General features: G+C 32.5%; 1 protein-coding gene across 17 annotated transcripts in view; it reads left to right on the top strand.

The window, feature by feature from the left end:
* Positions 1-27,059, top strand: part of LOC127718597 (plexin-B1-like) — a 338,385-nt gene that overhangs the window by 45,601 nt on the left and 265,725 nt on the right. For all 17 annotated transcript variants that reach the window (XM_052224757.1, XM_052224751.1, XM_052224765.1 and 14 more), the window contains exons 6-13: positions 1,500-1,697; positions 4,309-4,443; positions 7,313-7,377; positions 8,454-8,596; positions 10,913-11,018; positions 11,418-11,563; positions 12,358-12,546; positions 18,425-18,494. In XM_052224757.1, coding sequence (XP_052080717.1) covers positions 1,500-1,697; positions 4,309-4,443; positions 7,313-7,377; positions 8,454-8,596; positions 10,913-11,018; positions 11,418-11,563; positions 12,358-12,546; positions 18,425-18,494 — 1,052 coding nt within the window. The remainder of the gene's footprint in view (positions 1-1,499; positions 1,698-4,308; positions 4,444-7,312; positions 7,378-8,453; positions 8,597-10,912; positions 11,019-11,417; positions 11,564-12,357; positions 12,547-18,424; positions 18,495-27,059) is intronic.

Below are 27,059 nucleotides of genomic sequence, written 5' to 3'. Positions count from 1 at the left end.
TAATTGAGAGGATTGTTTGTAATCATGTGTAGATGACCACGTAGCTCATCCCTAGTGAAGACTAGCTAGTCAACACTTAATTTGTGATTTCTTAACCCTTTCGTTTCGAGGTGTGTTCGAATCGATCTCAATTTATTTGTTTTGTATCATATACATATTCATGAAATTTTCCCCACCGTCCGTGCAGAAAGTTTTGGATTTGTCTTCACCGAAAGATCTGCGCATATATGCAGTTAAAATAGTTCCTGAAAATGATACAGTATACTCTTAAAGCCATTCATTGTTTTTTGTTGACGACGTCTTTAAAGTTTGTCTTGAATAAAACACGTGGAATTTTTGCCAATAGGCGTCTACGCAGAAAAATATCGACCACTCTTTCAATGTAATTTTGACAAAGATATGTATAATTTTCAATTGTTTTTTTCTCAAAATAGTCTTGCATACATCGTTTGATAATAAAACTCCTTGTAAAAAACTAGAATTGCCATGATGATATTCAAATTTTCATTAGGTTTACTTAACGAAAATATGTTGATCAATTCTTGGAAGTAGGCCGGCAGTTTAAAGGAGTTGGTACAATTTATTTCTGTTTATAGATTGAGAACCGTTCAAACATTGCTTTTCAAATTTCAATATTGGACAACATGGATTACCGATGTCAAATTTCATTTCGACGATTTATGCGGGTTACACTTTAGTTTTTATTGTCTCTGGTTTTTAAAGAAATGATAAAAAAAATTAATTACGATAAGTGATCATTGCTCACTTTCGTAACTTAGAAAATTTAGAGAAAATAAAATTGAGAATGGAAATGGGGAATGTGTCAAAGAGACAACAACCCGACCATAGAGCAGACAACAGCCGAAGGCTACAAATGGGTCTTCAATGCAGCGAGAACCTCCCGCACCCGGAGGCGTCCTTCAGCTGGCCCCTAAACAAATATGTAAACTAGTTCAGTGATAATGGACGTCATACTAAACTCCAAATTATACACAAGAAACTAAAATTAAAAATGATACAAGACTAACAAAGGCCAGAGGCTCCTGACTTGGGACAGGCGCAAAAATGCGGCGGGGTTAAACATGTTTTTTTGAGATCTCAACCCCCCCCCCCCCCCCCCCCTATACCTCTAGCCAATGTAGACTTGCATGTTTTCAAACGTATGTATATAATTTTTTATATTCTTAATTTATTAATGTTTAATTGAGATTTGTTTTCCAGATGAGCTTTGTTTAGAAAACGAATTTGTACAAGCAACATATTTCTTTTTCTTTTTTTTCAATTGGAAGCATTTCTGAAGTACTAATGACTTTTTTGATACTGTACTTTCAAAAAAATGGAAGTTATTGTGCTGTATTACGTCACTGAGTGGAAGTTGTATTACATACTTGCTCCTCCCTTCAAACATCTTCACGATTTGTAGAACATATATTTCCAAAGTCAAACACATAAAACCATGACACAATAATATTTATGGCTTTCAATTATTTTCGTTTCAGATAACACTACAAAGGAAGTTAACCATACCATTTACGCTTCAAACATAACTGGTTCTCGGACAAATAGAACTCTTTTATATTCCGGGAATATTACTGGAATAACTGATATCATGATTGACAACATTTTCCGATATTTGATTTATGAACTTTCGATTAATGATGATTCTGAAGTTGAAGTATGTGAAATCGGGATTGTTGGTGAGTTTTGTATTGAACATGTTGAACACAAACACAGTTTGAAATGATATTAGTTAATCTAGAGAATTTGATATGCATCGATACACATAAATACTTTTTGTGTAAGTGATTAATGGCAACATAAGTTTATCGATTTACTATCCCATACAATTATCTAGAAGATACAAATCATTTATAATTTCATCATAGTGTTGAAAGGTTCGCTAGCAAATCTCCGTATAAGTAAAATAAGACTATGATCTGTCGATCATTATTTAATAAAAGGAACCACCATGGTCGAGACTAAAACATGTAAAATAAAGTCCGAAGTTATGCATATCATGAAGCAAAATATTCTATTCCTTTAAAAACAAAAACAAATTTCTCTCAACTTGCTTTTGAAAGTAGGTGTTCTTAATCAAGGAAACAAGCCTTACGCAAGGATTTTTGTATTGTTTGCATTTATGGTTGTTAATGTCTTTGTTTTCAAAGAAAAGGTTACAATAGATACAACCCTATTACATCTTTGACTGTAAGGCACTCGTATGGGAGGAATTTTTACCTTTTCTCATTAAAATTAATATCAAGATGTCATGAAATGGTATGTTATTTAAAAGATTAATTAACAATTCCATGTAATATTCGACAACTTCAACTTGAAACGTATGATCAAGGAATTTAGAGCCTAGTCATTCAATTATGAACAAAGACCAGATGATTGAGAAATTATGTTACGGAATTGTTGCCATGGCAACCAAGTCAATGTGTTTTCGCGTATATTTCGGGAGATTTTGGCAGTGAACAAAAAACAGTACTGTGTTATCATTTTTGTGCAAAAAAGATTGTATTCAATGGAATTTGTAAATAATTTTAGAAGTAAGATTCCCAACGAACAAAATACCAATGATACATATATAAATATCTCATCTTGATATAAACATAACCAAAAGGAAAGGGGTAATTTTTTATCCATATTTGAGCAGACTAACTATACACATATTGCATTGACCAATTACATACTTTCGCATCAACACCTATTTTAAGCTATGGCCATCAGTTCGAGAACCTCATGTGTAGTCAAGTTCGTTTGACACCCCCGTCGTAGTATAAGTAGCAGTGGGGATATGTCATTAATTACAAGCAATATTTGACATGAACATCACCTGAACATATAAGCAGGAATACACAGTAGTTATGATTATGATTTACAAGTAACATAAAAAAACCGGATCTAATGATGGGTTCAATTTGCCGAAGATATTTCCAGGGCCAATCTTTAATCTTTTGTTAATTATCAGTACACAAAACCGAGAAAACACAAGAGAGAACATACGCTGTAAAATTTTAAAGAATATTAAAATATCTTCCATTTTTAGGTATTGTTTTTCATTTCCGTAATTTTTATATTTAAATTTTCAACATTTAAAAAAAATGATACCTATTTTAATGTACAGTCTTGAGAAGAAAAAAAATTAAGCGCGTCTTCATTTTGTTATGTTCCATGGCAACGGTTGCTATGGCTTCCGAATTATATTAGTAATCACTGATTTTTTTGTTGTTGAATGTGTAATTAGAGAACAGTTTAAAGAATTTGATAATACATATATGTAATTGTGAAATTAGAATATTTCATCATGACATCTAAAGAGGACATTAATGTTTTTACTTTCCTGAAAACAAATAATACAGTTTCCTTGTATTGCTGCAGGCTATTGTTTCTGGAAACAAGCACAAGTTTTCTCCCCGAGGGTATCACTAGCCCAGTAGTCAGCACTTCTGTGTTGACATGAATAATCATTATTATGGCCATCATTATAAATCAACTACAAAATGTATTTACAGAACTTTAAACTCATCGAAATAATATGGATTACATACTTAAGCTGTATTTGCCAAAACATTTTTGCCATTTACGTCCTTTTTATATTGCTTCTCAGCTCGTACTCTATTTGGCCTTTTTTTAACTTTATTGTTTCGAGCTTCAATGATGAGTCTCTTGTAGATGAACCGCGTGTCTGTCATACAAATTTTTAATCTCGGTATCTATGATCAGTTATTAGTCTTATTATTAGTCTTATTGTATCCAGGATTCCCAAGCAAGTTGAGATAGAAAACAGATACATTTTACTGTAATATACGTTATTGGTTTATAAGCTTGGAGAATGTAGAAGATTAAAGTTAAAAAAAAATCCGCGAAGTTTAATGTATGATTTTGGTGCGTTAAGGTCATGGAAAACATGACGTTATACGAATGAACACACTCATGCTGAAGGTTATTCTGTTACTTGCACGCTTCTAATTCGGATTATATCTGATTGAAATGAAGTGTTTGAGGTAAGTTTTATTTCATTTTAGATTCGACTGCATTAATCGAAAATATAGATTTCAGAAATTCAATATAGTGGCTAACTCCTTAGTTACGACACACTTTACATAAAAGTCCTGCGGACTTTTGTTCAGCTTGTGAGTTAATCGCTCCAGTTAACACATCAATAACTGCTAGATAAAATTTGTTAAATTCTATAGTAAAACAAAGTTGATAATATTTTCTGAGTTAATAAGTGATTGAAAACTCTGAAGGATTGGTACCACAAAATGATATCAATATTTGATGTTATGCGCGTTGTTTTAGGTTGCCCTCCTACGCAATTTGGACTTTTATGTACTAAACTATACCCGGTAAACTGTAGTGGACCATGTCACTTGGAAACTGGACATTGTACATATGGCTGTTTAAACGGATGGATTGGAGATACATGTGAATTTGGTATGGACGACTTTAATATATTTCATTAGATAAACTGAGTACATGACTATAAAACGTCAGCAGATCCATAATATAAATTGTAACTGGCATTCTGTTTGGAGTAAAATATAACTTTAGAAATAGTGTTATAATGTATACTAAGCCATCGATGCAATCAGATGTTAATTCGTAAGATCTTCCATGGAACATTTAAACTATCAGTCCTTAAGGGTATTATCAGTCCAGTATGCCAGTAATTCGGTAGTGGCATGACAATACGTGTCTTGTTTCAATGATTTTGCTGTAACCAAAGTAAGAAAAGGAATGAATCTCCCTCGAGCATTTCTCTAATTCCTTGTCCAGGTTTGGTCATATTTTTCATCATTTTTGGTGCCGATGTTTACCATCTTTATTTAATTTTCAAAAGTGTGGTCTTGATCATCAACATGATCAATGAGGAGACATAAAATTGAATCCGGTGTAGTTACCTTGTTTCCATTTAAGGTAGTTGATTCGTATGGCGGGTGTTGAATACAAAGCAGGATTCATGTCAGGACAGAGACGCTGTTGATGCAACCAGTATCGCTTTTTGGGGAGTTCATGTGATTATCTAAGTTGTTTTTACTTTGTTTGTATATTTAAAATGGATTTACGATCTGTTGCCCCTTATTAACATACCTATGTATATTATTAAATAATAGACGTAATTGGTGCTCAAAATGCCCTGGAAAAAATGTTATCAAAATTTAGTCAAACTACTCTGTTTGCACAAATTACTGCAAACTTTTACTCAATTCTTAAATAGATATGATGATTTAGTTTGAAAGCTTGTTTTTGGTGTACTTGTGAAAAACTAAAAACTAAAGTTATAAACATACCATAAAATAATATTACACAGTTATGACACAAGACACATTTTTAGGTAAAGTTAACCCCACAACATTCTGACTCATCACATCGACAACTACAACTAAATAAAACACAAAAGAGACAAATTACAGGTCTGGGAGCACTCGCAGTTACTGAATCTAGTTTAAGCCAATAACTACTAATAAGTATGGTTTTTTGTTTGAATTGTTTCACATTTTGTAATATCGTGACCTTTTATAGCTGACTATACTATATGGGTTTTTCTTACTGGCGATGACCGTACGGTGACCTATAATTGGTTAAATCCAAGTTTGTTGGACACTTTTGGATAGTTTTCTCATTGACATTTATTTCACATCTCCTTTGTTTTATTACATACTACTATGTGGTAATTAACTACCGTGACCGGCTGGTAAGCCTTTGTATGGTCGGTTCGGTGCCATAAGGCGTTTGATGAGCATCAAAATTGTTTTTGTTGTTGTCGTCAAGTTGGAAAAGAAGGCGCCCATTTTGGTTTTGCGTATGATGATTTGGTATGTTGACTATTTTGGTTTGAAGTGCTGCTCTTCACAACGGTCATTTCCAGGGCCTTGTTGATCAGACTGGCAGCCTGGTAATGACGTCGATGTTTTACGGGTGGATGAGTCGTGGATGTTCTAAATGTCTATAGGAAGCCTGTTCAGGGTGGTCTGCAACAGATATCTGTTAGTACTGTTACAAACGAATACTCATTTACCAACCACCTCGGATACAGGGTCCTCGAACGTCTGCGCGACATAAAACTCCCTTATCTACAATGGGTTTTGGAGTGCATGCTGACGCGAACCATTGACTTGTTGTACTGTACGGTGTTGAGTTAGATTGCTGTAGACATGGAGTAGTGAGTCGTTGAACCATCTGGCCAGCGTAACATCTTGTAATTAGCAGATAATAATTATAAGGAGCTGATCCAGCATATGACTTGTGTTTAATTCCAAATAATGTCACATATGAAAACTGGTATTGAATTTAAATTAAAAAAAAATGAATATAAACAAAGATGTTGTGTAAACAATATTTTTCAATCATGTTGAGAAAATGAAAAAATTTAAAGCGGTTTACTAAAATAGTCGATAATCTCTGAATTCATAAAGCGTTCTGTATCAGAACAGTATATAGCATTTGGATATGTTTGAACTATCATGCTACTAAATCAAAATGACAAAAGAAACATTTAAAGACTAACAAGACTAACAACAATTGAAAAAATAACAAAATACTTGAATAGATATCAAGAAATGCTTATAAGATAATGACAAAAAAAATAAAAAATCGTCCATTTCAATTGCAATAACTTCCAGCCAAAAAAAAATGAAAATCATTATTGGTTGCGATTAGCTGTACAAAGGAATTTACTCTTTTAAACAGAGGGAAACCAGTTTAAAGGAAAGGTATAACGCCTTTTTTCATATGCTTTGTAACGATTGTAAACTTGCTATTGCCACTAAAGATCATTCATCTGTCTTTCGTTGCAGCAAACTTTGCATTTTTGTTCGCTACAAGATTTATATATAAATTTTAAAAAAAGGCAGCTGTTTAATTCTATTAATGGATGGTAAAACAAAAGTGATTAGACACATACTTGTAGCATTTTATCTCTAAATCAGTATATGATTTGATATCTACTTTACTGTTTCTATTGAATTTAAAAGTGAACGAACCACACAAAACAATACATTCAAAAATGATACTTATAAGCTTGAATGTCTCCTTGGTAGTTCACTGTTTGTCAAAATACGTTTTACTTTTTAATATTACTGGTATGCTTTTATTAGATTTTATTTTATTTCACAAAGTTTAATTTTTTATGAATGCGTGTTTTGCCTTCTTTGATAAAGACAATTTCATGACAGAAACTATGTCACAACACTTTATTTTGAAGACATCTCTGATTCCAGTTTTAAAATTATTTGTTTTCATGGGTTAAAAATGTTCAACAGAATGTTGATAATAATTTGATTGTCAGTGGTTTGTATTTCAGATCCAGAATGTTACCATCGTGTTGAAGACAATTATGTAGTGAAGTGTTTACCAGAAATTTATAAGGTGCACGTCTTACCTTTTTAGAGAAGTCAACAATTAAAAATGATAAATGTGTATTAATATATTAAATTGCATGATAAATAGAAAATGTAGATAGCATCTTCTTATAGCAATTAATTTAAAACTATTCTTTTCTAAATCGATGAATTCTTTCCATATGGATCATTACTTAAATGAGAAAACGGACTTGTTTTTTTAAAATTAAAATATCTCTCAATTTACTCAACGTCCCAAATTATTTCTCATCTTTACATGAATAAGTGTTGAAAGTGAGCCTCATAATCACTATGACACACTATGAGCGAGTATGTAATGGCAATGAACAACCCTAAAACTCCATATTTTAGCTCTCTGGTATACTGACTACTTGCAAAATACAGATTACTATTATACCTATTCATAAGAATTCTTCGGGGATAAAATTTCACGCTTAATTCAAAATTCGTAAATCTATGTTCTTTCTCTATAACTGTGTTACACCAAGGAAGTACAATGTATGCATGTAGTTCAGTGGTTGTCGTTGGTTCATGTCTGTCATATTTGTTTTTCGTAAACTGTTTTGTTATAAATTAGGCCGTTAGTTTTCTCATTTGAATGTTTCATATTTTTTATGGCGGGGATTTTAAAGCCGACCATACGGTATGGGTTTTTCTCATTGTTGAATGCCGTACGGTTGCCTATAATTGCTTACATCCACTTCATTTGAACTTTGGTGGATAGTTGTCTCATTGGCAATCATACCACATCTCCTTATTTTTATATAACACGTGAAGCAGTATAATGATATTGTTTGTTTCATATACTAGTATACACTTAACAGCAGATTTACATTTATAGAGTAGTCAAGCGGATTTCAAGTCATTAAACATATACACAAATTCTATATCACATATAAAAAATCAAATGAAAATAAGATTGTGTGTGGAATAACGGATACATTTAGGATATAAGAACTTTACTGTTTATGACATAAAGCTTTTATCAAAAGAAAATAAAACTTGTATTTAATATTGTGCCAACTGATCCTACGGTTAAATATCTATCAATAATAATTATTTTTTTAAATTTATCTCACACAGGTGAATCCATTAAGTGGACCAGTTAATGGTGGTACATTGGTAACAATAATTGGACAATTTATTGGAAACGTGCACGATAGTATTTCTGTTGACTTTGATGGTTTACGATGTAACAACGTAACAGTCCAAACACCGCATTCTAAGTAAAGTTCAATAAACCTAGTATATACTCCAACCTACACTAAGTCCATTTGATAATGAATGTGTACTTATTGATATTCTAGTCTTAGAAACTTGATCTTTTAACTTCTTTTTATTGGCTTCGAACTAGCTGTCAGTTACTGTGAGTACTCTCAAATCTGCACTTAGTGTCTTTTTTGTTATGGGGATGTATAAATACCCTGCCACGTCCGGGTGTGTTTTTGTAACTTGTTTTTCTGCTTTGTATCGATCTAATGAGATAATACCTTTTCAACTGATTTTTATAGTTATTTCATATGTTGTGCTGCCACAACACTGTCCCAGGTTAGGGGAAAGGTTAGGTATCCTCAAACATGTATAACCCGGCAACATTCTGTATATGCCTGTCCCAAGTCAGGAGCCTGTACTTCAATTGTTTGTCGTTTGTTGCTGTATGTCATAATTGTTATTCGTTCATTGTTTTGTACATACATCAGGCTGTTATTTTTCTTGTTTGGTATTGTTTTACATTTGTCATTCTGGGCCATTGTTGACGGCCGTATGGTGACCTATAGCTGTGAACTTATGTGTCATTTGGTCTCTAGTGGAGAGTTGTCTCATTTGCAATCATACCACATCTCATTATTTTTTATTTTCAAGTAAATTCATGTCCTGTATGACCTCAGACAGGGTTACAATGTATTTGTATTTTTTCCGCTTATAGTAGATTCTAAGTCCCCAAGTATGTTATGATGTTCCTATGTTCACTTATTATCAGCGTTTTATGTTTTACACTGACACACGTATTGATGCAAATACCAGAGTGATAAGGACCACTGCATACAATTACTACTAATATCTTTTAGAAATTAAATTATGTTCAATTCATAATTTGCACAACTTATACTCATCGTATATATGAAAGACAAAGTGAAATGCATTACACGAACAGTATAAACATTTTGTTTCAAACAAACATACATGCAGCGATGCTTTCAGAATAAATGTATATTCTGTTGAGCTAATGTTTCAGGCAGAACTATAAGACAAACATGTAATTACTGGTTACTAAATAATATTGACGGAAAAATAAGAGATTAACTGTACAATGTGTAGCTGTATATGTCCTTGTCCTTTGATCAATGTGTTTATAGTTGTATCATTTGTAACCAAACCTCTCGTTACGTTCTATTCAACGGTATTTAGAACTGAAAATTCGAATCTAGAAGACAAGATAACATGTATAAATATATGCAAAACAATATAATATCAATTTAGAAAAGTCAATACCATCCAACTTCTTTTCGATGAATAAATCTTAATGCAATGTTTGTGCAGTCCTCTAGATCTGAAAGTATGTACATACTGTGCTATTATACATAATAAACTGATTTGTGTTCTTGCGTTTAAAATGATTACGAAATTTTTTCACTTGCATATTTATCTTTTGTGTATGATTTTTTAAATTTAACTAACATTTGTATTCTAATTATGCAACCAACAATCAATCAATCATCTTCTAATTATGCGTCAAGGTTAACGTTAAGATTTAACAAATATTCCTAATAACCGAAGAACATATCAGGTGCTGCAATAATAAATCAAGATCCGGGGACATTTATCATACTGCCTAATATACAAATCTGTGGGATTTCCAAACAAGTAAGGGACCAAATCCTGTGAGGGGAAGTAAGAATATAACATTAACTAAAACATGACTATGTAAAGCTTCTCTATTCATTAATTTAACCATATAAAATGTGTTCGACCTACTGAGTTATTTCTTCCGTCGTTTTAGTATTTAGTAAGCCTAGCTGTAAACAATACACAAAAATATCAACATTGAACAAGAGGCTATTAAATGATTAGTTTTATAAGGTAGACAACAACAAGGCAAAACGAAAAAAGCAAACATACAAACAACAATCCACAAAGCACTACACAAAACACATTAGACTGAGCAACATAAACCAAAAATATTACATCTATACCATTGACCTTAGCGTGTTTTCATTCTGCACTGTAACATTGCATCGATCTAAAGAGGTAACACAAGATAACACTTTAAAAAGAAGTGTGTATTCAATGCCATACAAAATCAGAATTCAATACATATTGACAGAATATTTAACAAAACAACAAAGTTATAAAAAGGGAATCGTAATATAATGTTATTTACTACAGTTTGAGCAGCAGAGGGTGCAATTAATGGGAACAAGTATTTTAATCATACGGACGCAACATTTTCTTTCACTTAGTCTTCGCTAAATGTAGTTATAAACGCTAGCTAAACGAAATCTTTGATAAATCTTTATATTGTTGATTTGCTTTTTTTACAGTTTGACTTGTCTTACTGAAAAAAGCAACGCATCTACGACAACCATCATACATGTTTCAGTAAATGGTAATACAAGCAATTCCAATAACTTTTCCTTCACCTTTAAGGTATTTCATAGAAGGTTATTCTTGGTTCTGTTTTTATACGAGCGGTTAAGTTGCATGAAAGCTATGAATATTTCTCAATAATTGATACCATAATCATTACAACTTATAAACATTTTATATTCTATATAAAAGATTAACGAAAATAGCGTTTTACATACTAAATTTGATATAATTCGCAAGATGCTCAATTTAGTTTACTTCTTCGTGTTTTCTGATATAGTTAATACATAAATAAAGAAAAACATAGCAGAAGACACTGTTTATATTATTATCAAACATCTTACCTAAGAGCAGTTTATGTACTTCTTTTTTGCACAAAACATGTAATATGATACAATTAATGACCTAATTTATGGTGTTCTCTAATAGAAAGAAATAGTGTTATGCATTTTATTTCAGGATCCTGAGATCTCCAAATTCGCACCCAAAAAAGGTATCTTATCTGGAGGCACAATTGTTACCATTACAGGTCGCAATATTAGTTTCGAAGGAAACAATAGATACAACATCTGGTTTTATGATAATACGACTCGTATAGAATGCAGGTATAGTAACATTTGTGACCTTTACTCTTGTATACAATTTGTATAGAAACGTATGCGTATGAGCAGTTTGACCATCTATATGTTTTATCGGCTCTCATTGTCGAAATTTCTGGTCATCACTCACGTTACAAAAACCGGAAGTTAATCACACATGCAGAAATTACAAAAAAGGCGATACGAGTCTTCAACAAAAAAAAAATTCTGAAAATAGACATCATTACTTTTGTATAATTTCTCATAATTCACTTATGCGATCGAAAAGGAAAAAAAATCTTTAATTTTATACATGAATATAGAAACATGGCCTACATTGCTTGATCAGTAGTTAGTTGTAAGAAAGTTTTTCCAGGCAAATGCAATCAAGGTTGGTTAACTGATTTCAATTTCTTCACATTTTGTAATTTACAGAATTGAAACTTGAAAATCGAATATACCAAAATGTTGTATTGAGGCGCCGTTTAATGCTTAAATCAATGTATGTTACGTGCATGATATGTTAATTACATAGTTATTTAGTGCAACAGTTGTTACTATTTTAATCGGAACACATAGTATCCATGTGGAAACACGACCGTTCCTTTCACCAAAACAACATTTGCTCTTTCGACACTGTGATTATAGTTTTGAATAACATATATTTTTTCAAATAGATATAAGAAGATGTGGTATGAGTGCCAATGAGACAACTCTCCATCCAAGTCAAAATTTATAAAAGTAAACCATTAAAGGTCACAGTACGGTCTTCAACGCATAAAAGAACTGGTATTCAAGATTTATTTATTTATTTATTATAGTTCATTTCGAAATACAATCAGTTCAGAGAACATCAAGTGCAAAACTGGAATATCACTTGTCTCTCGAAATATGAGTCGATTGCAGGTTGTAATAGATGACTTGACACTGTTAACGTTTAACGACACTTTTCGATATTTACCAGATCCAACATTTACTCTTTCAAATGAATCAGTGCAAGCACAACAGAGGTAAGTGTTCGAATAGATATTTAACATGTAAAATGTAAAAATAATTCAATCATGAGATGCAAATAGTATTATCATGATTATGTTAATTTGAATTTCAAATAGCAAATGTATGTCCTTGCTATAAAATGAAACAGCTGTGGTACATACAGAATGACCGATTAAGTTATTTCAGTGATTAAAAGATAAACTACTTGTCATCTCAATAAAAGAAAGAAATCAAAATAATATGTATGACAAAATAATGTACAATTATCCAGACTTCTATCACACTATCATGTAGTGTAAAGAATTACATCCTAAAAAATAAAATTAACGGAAATACATTTGAAACAATGGTGTAACAGGAACATGCGGATATCTGATACATGTAGGTAATTAAATAATAAAATAATTAAAATACATATTTCAAAATAAGACATTAAGTACCTGTTTTCGTAAGAATCATGCAGGTTCCTGTTGATGGGCGATTCATGACCCCTCTTCAAATGTCTTTATATTTTTTTTATGAAGAAGGTATGGTATGAAAATAAGTTTCATATATTATTTTTTTTCTTTTGAACCTTGGTTGCCATGGAAACCATCCATACAAAATTTTGCCAAAGTACGTACAAAAGAAGTCTTTGAAAATCGAAATATAAGGGATTTTAAAGAACCATTGAAATGAAGTTGATAAATACCAACAATAAGTATATTTACAGTATTGACAAACAAAACCCCAAACTATACAAAAACGTTGAAATTTTGAATTTACTACATAGTTTGTTTCCAAAGCAACCATTTAAAAATGTGTTAAAATTCGAAAATGAAAAGTTTCAAAAACTCCTAAATTTTAAATCTGTTTATCTCCCAAGACCAACAATGCAATTACATGTCAATGACAAATTTTGAAAGACAACATTCTATATATTCATAAAATAAAAAGAAAGTCGTGTGTTTTTTTTTTTCTAAAAAAATAATTTTAGTCAAAAATTGTCTATTTTCACCAAAATTCAGATTACCAAACAGATGAATAATCAAACATTTGAACTTAAAAAGCTAAAATATTCCATTTGTATGTGCAATTCTGACACACATTTGTTAATTTTAAACTAGAATATATGATTAATGAAGATATACTTGTTCAAAACGAAAACTCATCACTCTGGGTATGGTGCCCCCCCCCCCCTTTTTTTTGGAAAAAAAATCATTTTTTTCAAAATTATAAAACTTGTTGAAAAAAATGTAGAATCTTATTGTGTTTACTTGTGAACTAAGCATTTAAGAATTTAAGCATAACATTACTTCTATAGTTATATGTAAGATTTCTCAGAGGAGCGTAAAGGGGGGTATCTGCACGGAAGAATGCGAAATTAAATTGCCATTTCACGATGAACGAACAATTAAAAATTTCTTGCACGTTGATCTTTTTACCGATTTCACGAAAATACGGTGAATAACGAACCTTTTTCACGGCTGTACGTAAAATAAAAATGGCAAAACACGTTGCACGAAAATAACCCTTTACCACCCTCTTCTCAGAAGTTTGAAAAACAATGGTAATACACATAACCCGTTGTCGTGCCTGGGATTGATGCTGTTAGTGAAAAAGAATAATATTGAACTCCAAAAACATTTAAGTCTCTGTATGAAAATAAGAGGATGTGTTGTAATTGCCAATGAGAGAACTCTCCGCAAGAGACCAAATGACATAGAAATGAACAACCACAGGTCATCGTACAGCCTTCAACAATGAGCATAACATGATTGTCTGTAAAACAAATCTAACTAGTATATACTGTTTTGATTCTCAAAACCTTAGGACCACCATGTGCAAAGATCATTCATGGAATTTTGCTCAATTTTATCAATTGTTATATTTACACATTTGTATGCCCCTGCCGTGGCGGAGGGGGCATTAAGGTTTACCATTGTACGTCCCAAAGTTGGTTTATGTTCTCTAACTTAAGTTTGCTTAGTGTCACTTTTACCGTTCTTCAGTTATGTCCGTTTATAACTTTTATGATATGCAAGCGGGAGCTTCATCTGTGTCCAATGGGCACATTCCGCATTTATTTCAAGCTCTTTTTCATCAGTTAGATTCATTATATATTAGAATAGAAAGAACGGTTCTGTAGTTCTCCTTCAATTTCAATTTTGACACAGTTAAATCGACATAGTGACAAATAAATTTTTGCATAAAGATTGCGATACATGTCGAATTACATGGGAAGTAAATAGTAACAGCCATTATGTGTACATAATCTGACTCTGCGCAATAGTATACTAGTCAACAAAAGAAACGATACAAGGCAAAGTATTTAATTTTCCATATATAATGAAATTGGAACACTGTATCAAACTTAATAACTGTCCCATTGGTCCAATTTTTACAGGGTGTTATTTTCTTATCAAAACCACTGATTTAAAACAAAAGACCGATGTTTTGTTTTTTTATTTTTTTGGCCAAAAAAAATAATAATCAATATTAGAACTTAAAATTTTTAAACTTAAACATGGTCTGCTTAAAATTTTGATTGCCGTCCGTCCTTGTGTCGATCTGGCTGTCAGTGTGTCTGTCTGTCTGTCTGTCTGTCCGGTCCTTGCAGCGCTCTCACATGTACAAATCTTGTCAGATTTTTACGAAACTAAAACTTTAGGTTAATATAAGCAACAACACAAACAAGTTATATGATCTGCGTCGGATAGAAGTCGACCTTATGCACATTAATATCAATATATCTGTTAACCTATATCGGGATGAAAAATCTCTACGGAAAGTCTGTTACTGTTTGAAAATTGAGTTGTTATAAGAACCCTACAAACCAGACTGACATTTATCTTTTATTTCGTATTTGAATGTTCCATAATTAATCAAGTCGTATACATGTACACGTATATGTGTACTTGCATAAGGTCGATTTCTATCCGACGCAGCTCATATATTGGTGGCCAGGCGACTTTTTTCAGAGTTATTACCCTTAAAAATATTAAAATTTATGGAAAGTCGCCTCGTTAGCGCTCTCGAGGGTACAAGTTGTTTATTTTTCATTTTCAGTATATTTCTGATAGAACGGACGTAGGTTTTTAGTTCACCGTTCCATCACTTGGCGTCCTTCGTTGTCCGTCAGGTGTTAACTATTTCAAACATCTCCTCTGAATCCACTGAACCAATTCCAGCCAAACTTAAGCTGAATGATCCTTAGGATATCTAGAATAAAGTTTGTGTTTTATTTTCTATTTTGTCAAAAACATGGCCGCCATGGCTTAAAATAGAACATAGGGGTAACATGCAGTTTTTGGCTTATATCTCAAACACTAAAGCATTTAGAGCAAATCTGATGTAGGTAAACATGTTCATTAGGTCAAGTTCTATCAGCCCTAAAATTTTCAGATGAATCTAACAACCCGTTGTTGGGTTGCTGCCACTAAATTGGTAATTATAAGGAAATTTTGCAGTTTTTGGTTATTATCTTGAATATTATTAATGACAAAGATAAACTGTAGACATCAAAAAAGATCAGCAAAGTAAGATCTTCAAAAAAGTTTAATGACCAAAATTTTCAATTGACTCCTTAAGGAGTAATTGCCCTTTAAAGATTTTTTTCACAATTTGTTCATCTAGTTTGCTTACTTTAAAAAATCTTCCCCTGAAACTGCTAAATCAATTTCAGCCCAACTTGGGAGTATTTAGTATACATTTTGTATTTTATGTCCTTGTAATTCAAGAAACATAGCCACTATGGCTAAAATGGAACATAGGGGTAAAATGCATTTTTTTGCTTTTTAAGAAAATATGACAGATACAAAGAACATTTAAATAGAATTTTTAAGCCACTCATTGATATATATTGAAAAGCATAAATAATCATTGATGAAAGATTTAACCAAAAAATTACAGGTGATCGATTCAAGCACTTGAGAGCCTCTTGTTTAGAGTTAAAATTTAAAAACAGTCTGAGACTAAGTTTTTTTGACATAGACTGAAATAAAACTTGGACAGAGGCTAATTTTAAAGACCATGAAAAAGCATCTAAAAATTTCAATTTGCACAAAACAAGTGTATTTCATGTATTTAGGGACGCAGCAATCCTTCATTCAGTCATCAGCCTTTCGGCTGTTTTATGTTGTTTGGTTGGATTGTTGTCTCTTTGGCATATTCCCCATTTCTGAAAAAAAAATCTAATATCTAAAAATGGAGAAGGAGGTACTATCATTGCCTTAACCCTTTGAAGAAATTTCATGCTTCAATGCTCAAAATGTTCAGAATTAAATACCATCTTTCTTTTAATTTTTGATAAATTTTATAATTTTGAAAAAAAATGATTTTTTTTCAAAAAAAGGGGGGGGGGGGCACCATGCCCAGAGAGAAAAGTTTCATTCTCTACCAACATATCTCTATCAATAATATATTCTCATTTATAATTACTAAATTTGTATCAGAAATGCACATATAAATGGAATGATTTAGCTTTTAAGTTCAAAATGTTTGATTATTCATCTGTTTGGCAATCTGAATTTTGGTGAAAATTGACAATTTTTGACTAAAGTTATTTTTTTAAAGAAAAAGAAACGCATGACTTTCTTTTTATTTTTATGAAAATATGGAATGTTGTCTTAAAAAAATGGTCAATGAAATGTCATGGTATTGTTGGTCTTGGGAGATAAACAGATTTAAAATTTAGGAGTTTTTGAAATTTTTCATTTTCGAATTTTAACACATTTTTAAATGGTTGCTATGGAAACAAACTATTTGGTAAATTCAAAATTTTAACGTTTTTGAATAGTTTGGGGTTTTGTTTATTAACAATGTAAAAACCCTAATTGTTTTTATTGATTAACTGAATTTCCATGGGACTTTGAATTCCCTTATTTTAAATTTTCAAAAGGGTCTTTTTTCACATATTCAGGCAAAATGTTGTTTTGATGGTTACCATAGCAACGGGCAATATACAGGGAAAATAAAGACAGAATTTTACGTATCTACCAAAGTTCTTATGATATAGGGCCAAACAAATTACTTCTGTGACATGGCATGAATCACCCTCTGCATGATTTTTACAAAGACAGGTACTTGAATTCACATTTTTCAAGCATCTTTCGCGGATTTATACTGACGACAAAGCTGTAGTATTGTGACTTAAAATTACTTTAACAATTTCTTTGAATAACAGTTTAGCGAGCCTTTCGAAAGAGAGCATTGCCAACAGTTCGAAGCATAATTCGAAGAACAATGTGTTACTTCGAAATACCTCTCAATGCGTGCCATGTTGAGCGCTGGACCATCCAATGTCAAACAACAGATTATTCACATATACCTACTCATTAATTAGATACTTTCAACTAGATAAACAAATGATCCGTTCATCAGACAAGAGAGTTGCCTATTAGCCCGTTTTATTCAGGGATGTCTGAGAACTCGTGTAATAATTTTGTTAAGTATGGCTGAATCCATTATGACATGCCCCTTATTACATAACATGTTGCAAATGCACAAATCACTATCTCGGAGGTGAACAGGGTGGCGGTGTTAAAATTGCTACAAAATAAACGTGTAAACGCCTTATTTTTCAAATTTAAGCTGTTACATATTTAACGACGGACACTTTTGAGACGTGATGAACTCGAAAAGTAACACGCTTGTAGTATCAATTAAAGTAAACTATCGAAACAAATAGATCAAGCATGTGCAATTGCAATAAATTAAGAAGATTTGAGATAAGAGTATCAAAAGACATTATATATTTTATAATGTAGATGTAAATTGATTGGTGTATAACTGGAGTATACCCTCCTTTTTATAATGGTAGGGGAGAATTAAACAGTAATTGTCATTATATGATATCCAAATTGCAGTTTTTCTTTGTTTTATATATCGAATGTTTTTATTCTTATTCCGTAGTGGAGGTGCAACATTTACAATTCGTGGTAAAGGGTTTAAGAATGTAGAAAAAATAACTGTCGACAGAGTGGTAAGTACACATATACAACGAGATCATCAAAATAGTATAGGGTCTGTTCTGAATATAAAATACCTAGCAGATAACGCACGGTGGGTAAGGTTGTCCTGCGAGAGAATGTTCTGTGCTGGTGATTCGGTCCTGACTCGTGCTGGTTGGTCCTGATTCTGTGCTGGTGGGTTTGTTTACATTGTACCAGAACGGCCATTAAACAACCGTTCTGTTGCTTAATTTTTCTCTGATACTTCCTAAGTACAATGAGAGGAATATTACAACGATTTTTTGATTGAAAAAGTCGTGCAAATTCGCCAAACGAAATTGTCCTGACGATGTGCTGGTGATTAGAAAAACGGTCCTGGTTCTGTGACCTATGACCTGGATATGTGCCTTTATATTTTGGTTAAAAGTGGCAAATATTCAAGATCATTGATGCAGAAAATTTGTATAATTGATAGAAAATATACCTAGCATTTATTTGGTGGGTATTTCATATGAGCCAAGTTGAGTCTGTTTTTTTATTATTATTTGATTTTTGAGAGGGGGTGTCTGTTAAGGTGTTTTGGCATTTTAAAACTTTTGTTAACTGTTACTTTGAAGATATATGTGCTGTTAACTGTAATTGACTAATTAGCTGTTATCTGTTTTCTTAAAATTGACATTGTTGTGAACTGTTATTATGAAAAAAAAATAATACCCCTGTTTACTGTTTTTTGATTTTTGAATTCACTGTTTTCTCATTTAAGATGATTTAAAATGCTGTTATCGGTTATCAATATTTTAAATTTACTGTTATCTGATTTGAGAACAAAAAATATATTGACCAGTTAATTGAACCCCTCTTGCCCCCCTTTGAGATAAGAAAATATGCATACTATTTGCGGGATTACGTGTGACTATCAAAATACGGGTAAAATATCCAATACCTATATAAAAAAGATTATCTGGTATGTTTGCCAATGGACAAATTTCCATCAGAAACCAAATGAAATAGGTGTTAACAACTAAACGTCACCGTACGACCTTCAACAATGACCCGAAAAATCAAAATGTAAAAGGTTTTGCATAAAAATTGAGAATAAATATAGAATAAAGGACTTTTTTTCTAATAAAATTGAGAATGGAAATGGGGAATGTGTCAGAGACAACAACCCGACCAAAGAGCAGAAAACAGCCGACGGACACCAATGGGTTTTCCACACAGCGAGAAAATCCCGCACCTCGAGGCCACCGTCAGCTGGTCCCTAAATAAAATTTGTACCACTTCAATGAAAACGGACGTCACACTAAACTCCATAGGATATAAATGAACTAAAATTAAAAAACATACAAGATTAACAAAGGCAGTTGGCTCCTGACTTGGGACAGGCGCAAAAATGCGGCGGGGTTAGACATGCTTTGTGAGATCTCAACCCTCCCCCTATACCTCTAGCCAATGTAGAATAAACAAACACACAGCAATACGCACAGTAAAACTCAGTTTAAAAGAAGTCCGAGTCCGTATCAGAATAGGTAACTAAAGAAACTAGGCAAAATGACAATGATACATAAATTAACAAACGACTACTAACAGTTACTTCCATGCCACCTTCAGACCCCAATTAAACTGATTGAAAGATTATGTCTTCATCATATGAAAATCAAACACAACCTAAGTTGATCACGGCAAACTATCAGGTGAGTCTGAACGTTTCTTAGATGAGGTTAGATAATACATTCTGTGTAGACTAAGCATCCTGGATATTGTTTCTCTTACAAATTTGTACGATACTGTAGATAATTTTCTTTTTATTCAACCAAATGAATCTCAGCCTTGTTTCTGCGCGTAAGAATCATGTGTCCTCAGCGGCTAAAATCAGATTTTTTTGTAACAATTTAGTGTTTACTAAAAGGATGACAATAATATTGCGGGTTGTTTTTTTTTGAATAAGGGAGAGGGAAGTCATGGTGAAAGTTATTAAGCTTGGAATAGTTTTGAAATTCTAAAATTGTTAATAAAAAATAATTTGATGCAGATGATCAGGAACAATTTTATTACTGCAGTTGATAATTTTACCATTTAACTTTTTCCAAGAGGGGAAGGGGGGTTCCCGTAAGATTTAAAAGTTGTACTGTAAAAGAAAAATGTATCTATTAGCTATTAAGCATCTTTTGCTGTACCTTTAAGTCTCTGGTCAACATACAATTATTGTCTAAACGGTTGTCAGGGGTAATTTTGGAAAGTTCAATGAAACATTCAAAAAAATTATTAAATATTTCATGGAAGGGCAGTCTAGAATTTGTCAGAAAATGAAGACTAAATAACCTAGATAACACACACAAAAATAAGATTTTTTTAAGTTATGCATTTTAAAGATCCAAAAGTAAAGTCTGTTGTCAACGATTTTTGATAAAGAATTAAGGGGGAGTAAGTGAACGATGTGTCCTAATTTTCTATTTTTAAATATATTTCCTGAATGAAAATAAAATATGCCTAAATTTTAATTGAAAATGAGTGAAAAAAGAGTGAACGAAAAAAAAAAATACCAGACTAAGAAATACATTTTTAGTTAAATATTTGTAATAGCACCGCCACGAAGCTTTTAATTTTTGTGTTTCAAACACACCTTCTCTGTAGTAATGACTCGTTACAAAGGTATTTCACTTCACCCAAGTACTGTGAATTCTCAGTATTATTATATTAACATGTAGCCGTAATATAAAGACAAAATCGAATCTAAAGCCAGATATATCAAACATTTTATTTTTATTTTATACGTTTTCAGGAAAAAACAATCAACTCCAACACGCTTTGAACGTAAAATGTGTACTCGACTGTCTCTTTACGATAAGATAATTCCCTATTTTTAGACCCCCCCCCCAAAAAAAAAAATACTGTTGCCGGGGGCAGAGATGCAAATTAATGCTTTTAAAGATCAATATTTTATCTTTTCGTGCATGTTTTTTTCAGTTGAATTTATGCTTATGCATCTTAAAAACCCAGAAGTATTTGCACCTACCGAAATCGGCTGTTTTGTTAAATGTGCAAAAGTTACAATATCTCGTACTACCAATTGAGTATAAACAAGTATATAAGATGCAAAAAATCTTAAATTATACACCTACATTTAACTTTTAAAAGCCATAAAAACAGTTTTAAACAATCCAAATATACAAAACTTGGTTAAATTTCAACTGGTTATCAACCCGTTTCGCTCTGTATCAAGGGATCGTGTGAGCTATTGACTTGGCGTCCGTAATTAAAAAAACAATCTTCTCTGAAATTGCTTGACCAAATGTTACCAAATGAATTTTCCTGAGTGAATCTAGGAAAAACAATATTCATCAACAAACATGACCACTGTTTGTTAAAATATATTCGAGTTTTTAGTTTATATCGCAAAAGTTCAAGCAGTTAGCATGGTTAGAGCAAAACTTACCGAGTAAAAATATTCATCAGGCCAATGTCTATCTACCTTGCACTTTTCAGAAAATTCAGATCAGATGCCAAAACTTGGTCCAGCAACATTTATCAGCAATACAAGATTTTTAACCACACAGTTTCCATTCAATACAAATATTTTTGTTGCAATGAATCATTTTAAATGCAAAAATACCAGTTGCAGCCTTTAGTTTGTTTATTTATATATGTGTGTAGATTATTGGGTTTTCTACACATTGATATCGTAAAATATCAACCGCGAGCCACAATGTGAAACTGTTTGGCGAGTGAGCGCAGCGAACGAGAGAAAAAGCTTCACATTGTGTCGAGCGGCAGATATTTTACGATATCTATACGAAGAAAACCCGGTTATCTGTTTATCGTTCTATAACTGGTCGTTTTCCCCTCCTTAAGACAGTTTTACGCTTGACGAAAGCAAGCTTGATAAAGTCTCCTCTCACATTGTGACGTCGCTGATACCTTCTCCTCAGACATTGTGATGTCGCTGATAATGCATGCTCTCGTCTCAAAGCCGTGATACGAGAATTACCGAGCGACTGAGCAGGCTAATATAGGCGTAGGGAAGGACGATAAATATGAATATATGAAGAGAAGCAGAGTCACCAGGGTTTGAAATCCATGTCATCTGAAATAAATACTATGCATAGGTCTAGAAATCGACAGATAATAATGACATTTAAAAAAAATACTCTCTTGTATTCGAAGTTTTTGCAGTTTTGTTTTGTCTAAACAAATTGACACACAAAATGAATATAGTATTGTGGAATTTTTTAACTTAAAATGTCCGCTACATTGGTAACACCGGTTACTAGGATAATAATCCTGTCACGTATGATTTGGGTAAAAAGATGGAAATGTGAAAGTTTACGGGCGGTAGGTGAAACAGGATACCGACAGCTCGCATGGCTCGTCAGGGTGGGCGCTAAAAAGTGGATCAAAGTCCATGAAAATTTGATATAAAACCTTTATTCATTCCAACAAATTATTAATATTTTGTTGAGGATCTTACAATTTACGGCAACAAGAAAACTTTCAGAATTTAATGCAAAGAAGGTTTAAAGTCTTTCGCCAAAAATACTATCAATTTCTTCTTATCCTATGTTAACCTCCATGCAACCTCCATCTCTTTATGATCAATAAATTGAACTGTAAAATACTACTTAGTATCTTCCACATGCCTTTATAATGTCTGATGTATACATATTTATGACAATAACTGTTGTGAGCAGAAGATTCACTGCACAGTTTTAAAGTTTTGCTAAAACAAAAATTAAAATGTAAACTTAAGTTTTGCGAAATTTGTTTGATGTGTACCGATTGCGATTTTAATCTAAGAGAACATGGTTTATCTATTAGTTGAACTAGCTTTCAGTAGCTGCGAGTACTCGTGGTTCAATAATTTGTGTCTTTATGTTATTATTTTGTGTGCTAAGTGTTGTGTTGTTACACCACTGTACCAATGAAGGAGGAAAGGAGGAGGTGTTGGGTGGGGTGTGGAGCGCAAACAAACATTTTAAGCCCTGTCACGAGTGCCCAAAACCAGTGGTTGTCGATGCTTGCTATCTGTCATGTTTGTTTTTTGTTCAAAGTTGTATTTTAAACCAGGACGAAGGTCTTCATTTTTTAATCGTTTACCGTGATTTTTATAGCTAGTATTCGTTATGGTTTTTGCTCGTTGTTGAAGGTCATACTTTGACTTGCAATTGTTCACTTCTTGTTCCATTCTAGTAAGTTTTTATTGAACTGTAAAATACTACTTAGTATCTTCCACATGCCTTTATAATGTCTGATGTATACATATTTATGACAATAACTGTTGTAAGCAGAAGATTCACTGCACAGTTTTAAAGTTTTGCTAAAACAAAAATTAAAATGTATACTTAAGTTTTGCGAAATTTGTTTGATGTGTACCGATAGAGATTTTAATCTAAGAGAACATGGTTTATCTATTAGTTGAACTAGCTTTCAGTAGATGCGAGTACTCGTGGTTCAATAATTTGTGTCTTCATGTTATTATTTTGTGTGCTAAGTGTTGTGTTGTTGCACCACTGTACCAATGAAGGAGGAAAGGAGGAGGTGTTGGGTGGGGTGTGGAGCGCAAACAAACATGTTAAGCACTGTCACGAGTGCCCAAAACCAGTGGTTGTCGATGCTTGCTATCTGTCATGTTTGTTTTTTGTTCAAAGTTGTATTTTAAACCAGGACGAAGGTCTTCATTTTTTAATCGTTTACCGTGATTTTTATAGCTAGTATTCGTTATGGTTTTTGCTCGTTGTTGAGGGTCATACTTTGACTTGCAATTGTTCACATCTTGTTCCATTCTAGTAAGTTTTTATCGGTCGTGTATGAAAAGCAAGTCTAGGTCGTTTTTTTTTATCCAGTCGAAATGTATTGGAGACAGTGTATATATTGAGGAAGAAATTAGAGGCACCAGTAGTAAGATCATCTAACCTCGTATATTTAACTGAAATAAACCAGTCAAACGTTTATTGTCGTTATAATATACATGTCGCGTAACCTTAAGCACATTTTAAAAACTGTTTTAATTAACATATTATGTAGAGAATCATCAATTCAAGGACATTTAATATCTTAAATAAAACTATTCTAATTAGATGCATTCTCATCTGATATTGGACGGAAGATGTTGCCCTTTTATGTAATATAAGTTACGATTATTTGAAAACTCTTATTAAAAAGGCACATGGATGCACAAAAGTAAAAAAAGGAGTCACAAATCCGATTGAATACAATGATCTGCCCAATTTTATTGATTCTGTAACGTTTGTTTCAAATATAACCAACTGTTTACCCAAAATCACCAGCACCGTATCAGGACCCACCAGCACAGAGTCAGGACATGTCTAAACTGAGAAAATGTACAATTTTAATAAATTGCACAGGTTTTTCACAAAATAATTTTGTCGTGTGGATTTGGGTATAGGAAGCGGACTCCATGAGCTTTTTTGTTTTATTTATCAGTTCTAGATTTTTCTAAAAATGAGCAATTTTGTGTTACGCTTACTGAAACAGTTTCGAGGGTCACATTTGTAATTGTTTGCCTATGAACCCATAAGAAACAAAATTTAAACATCTCAACTGTTTCCTTCCATTTTTTATGCGAGAAAACGTCAAAATTCGTCATTTTTCGTCTTTGTTTACATATTTTTAATGAGTCAGGACCGAATCATCAGCACAGAACGTTCTCTCGCAGGACAACCTTACCCACCGTGTAACGAATCTATATAAGGACCTTTAAGGATTCAATAGCAAAAAAAAAAAACAGTCTTTGTATCGAACAAATAACTATTCATTTTAATTAATTATGTCTCAAAATCATCTTTTTATTTTTCGTAGTTCTTTATGACCTTTCTGTTCCCATAAATGACATTGTGTGCTTGAATTTATGATAGATTTATTTGCATCGGTATATTCCACTGTCATCCTAATTATTCCCTGATGTAAGTTCACTGTGCTAATTTACAGATAACTTTAGAGGATCCCATGTGAATTAAAGTTTACTTGATTTCTAACTTAGTATTTATAAACCACTTCACTCTCGAAAACGAATGTCATTTTAAAGAATCAAACCGGCGAGTGTTTTCATCATATAATGTGCATGCAGGTAAAGCACTTTAACACTTAAATAAGACATAAAGCCTAGACGCAAAGCATACACTGTCTCTTCAACCGTTTTATCGTCAATTTCTGTAAAAATAGGCCTTTGTTTTACATAATTTATTTTCATCCAATATATCTACCGTTATGGTTTTGCATTTTATTGTGTGTGTGTTTTTTTATCATAATTTTTTTTTTGTGTGTTAAAAAAACTAAAGATTGAGCAACAAGAAGCCCATCAAAGACTGGTCTTTTGAACCAACTTAATTAAAAATGTGCCGATCTATCATTGTATCCAAACGTGTACACGCTCACGGCCATCGCAGTCGTAATCAAATCTTATAAATCAATATCTTAATACCTACACTCGATCAGTTTTTCTCTTTTAAAACAATAATTTTGTTTTGATTGTAGCCGGTAATTGTCTAATTCTCGGACCTATAATATGTTTATCGAACAGTGTTGACAGAGAACCTTGGTATAATTAGTATGCATAGTTACATCAAATATATATTTGCCAAATATAATTGTAACCTTTATGGGATCATAGCACTCAAGAACAATGTTACAGTCAACAAAACTCTCTGTTGCTATTTTAATGTATTCATTAAGACAATAGTAGTTTATCGGTGTTCAAATCTTGTTAATCAATTAGAAAGAGACAAGTCATGGTAAAATGCTCTGAGGGAATCACATAAACTCAAAAAAGTGCTAAACCGGATGTGGGACAGTGTTATCGCCTCCTGTTATGCATGGACCACCCGTTATGTGAATTAACATTAAGAATAAATGTCATATTCGGTAATGGGACCCAATCAGTAAAATTGCAAAACAGACAATTATACTGATATCTAAAATCGTAGACCGCGAAAACATGTCGCTAGTGAGTTGAAAAACTGACACAACACCCAATGTGTGATGTTGATTATAAAACTTGGGATTTGTCTATTTCAGTCGTTCTTCCTCATCATAAATCTTTTGAAGGGGCACAACCCCTGTTTATGAAGTCCGTATAGGGTAAACATACACGAGCGTAATGTATTATCTGAAATAAGTTAACGCCATACGAACAGAGGGTATTTTACTGCTGATTAATGGTTAACAACTTGAAAGATGAAATCATGACGTTAGTCATAGATTGTAGATTGAAGTCGTATGTCCATCTGTGTAAATATAGATGATAAGATTTCAATTTGAAGAAGACCTTTCTCTTTCAGTGGTATCCTTCATTTCAAATTCTCTTGGGATACATGAGATCTAAGCATCTGGTGAAATTCGGGTTATTAAGTGACCATCATCAATATATCTGAAAGTGGACTACATGAACTATGCTAGATACTTTTTTTTTAAATTGATGTATTTATTCTGTATATGAGTGCAAAACCAGTCGGTAAGGAGTAGTTCACAAAAAGATCCCATTGGAATGTTTTCAGCTGAAATAACATTCCACCAAACTCAAAACATATATTGTCGATCAAAACGTCTCACATTTCAATGAATTCATCATCGTTGTACTTGTT

The sequence above is a fragment of the Mytilus californianus genome, unplaced genomic scaffold (assembly GCF_021869535.1).
Source record: "Mytilus californianus isolate M0D057914Y unplaced genomic scaffold, xbMytCali1.0.p SCAF_1, whole genome shotgun sequence".
Classification (NCBI taxonomy): Eukaryota; Metazoa; Mollusca; class Bivalvia; order Mytilida; family Mytilidae; genus Mytilus; species Mytilus californianus.
The sequence above is the reverse complement of the archived record's forward strand: the minus strand, read 5'-3'. Positions and strand labels throughout refer to the sequence as shown.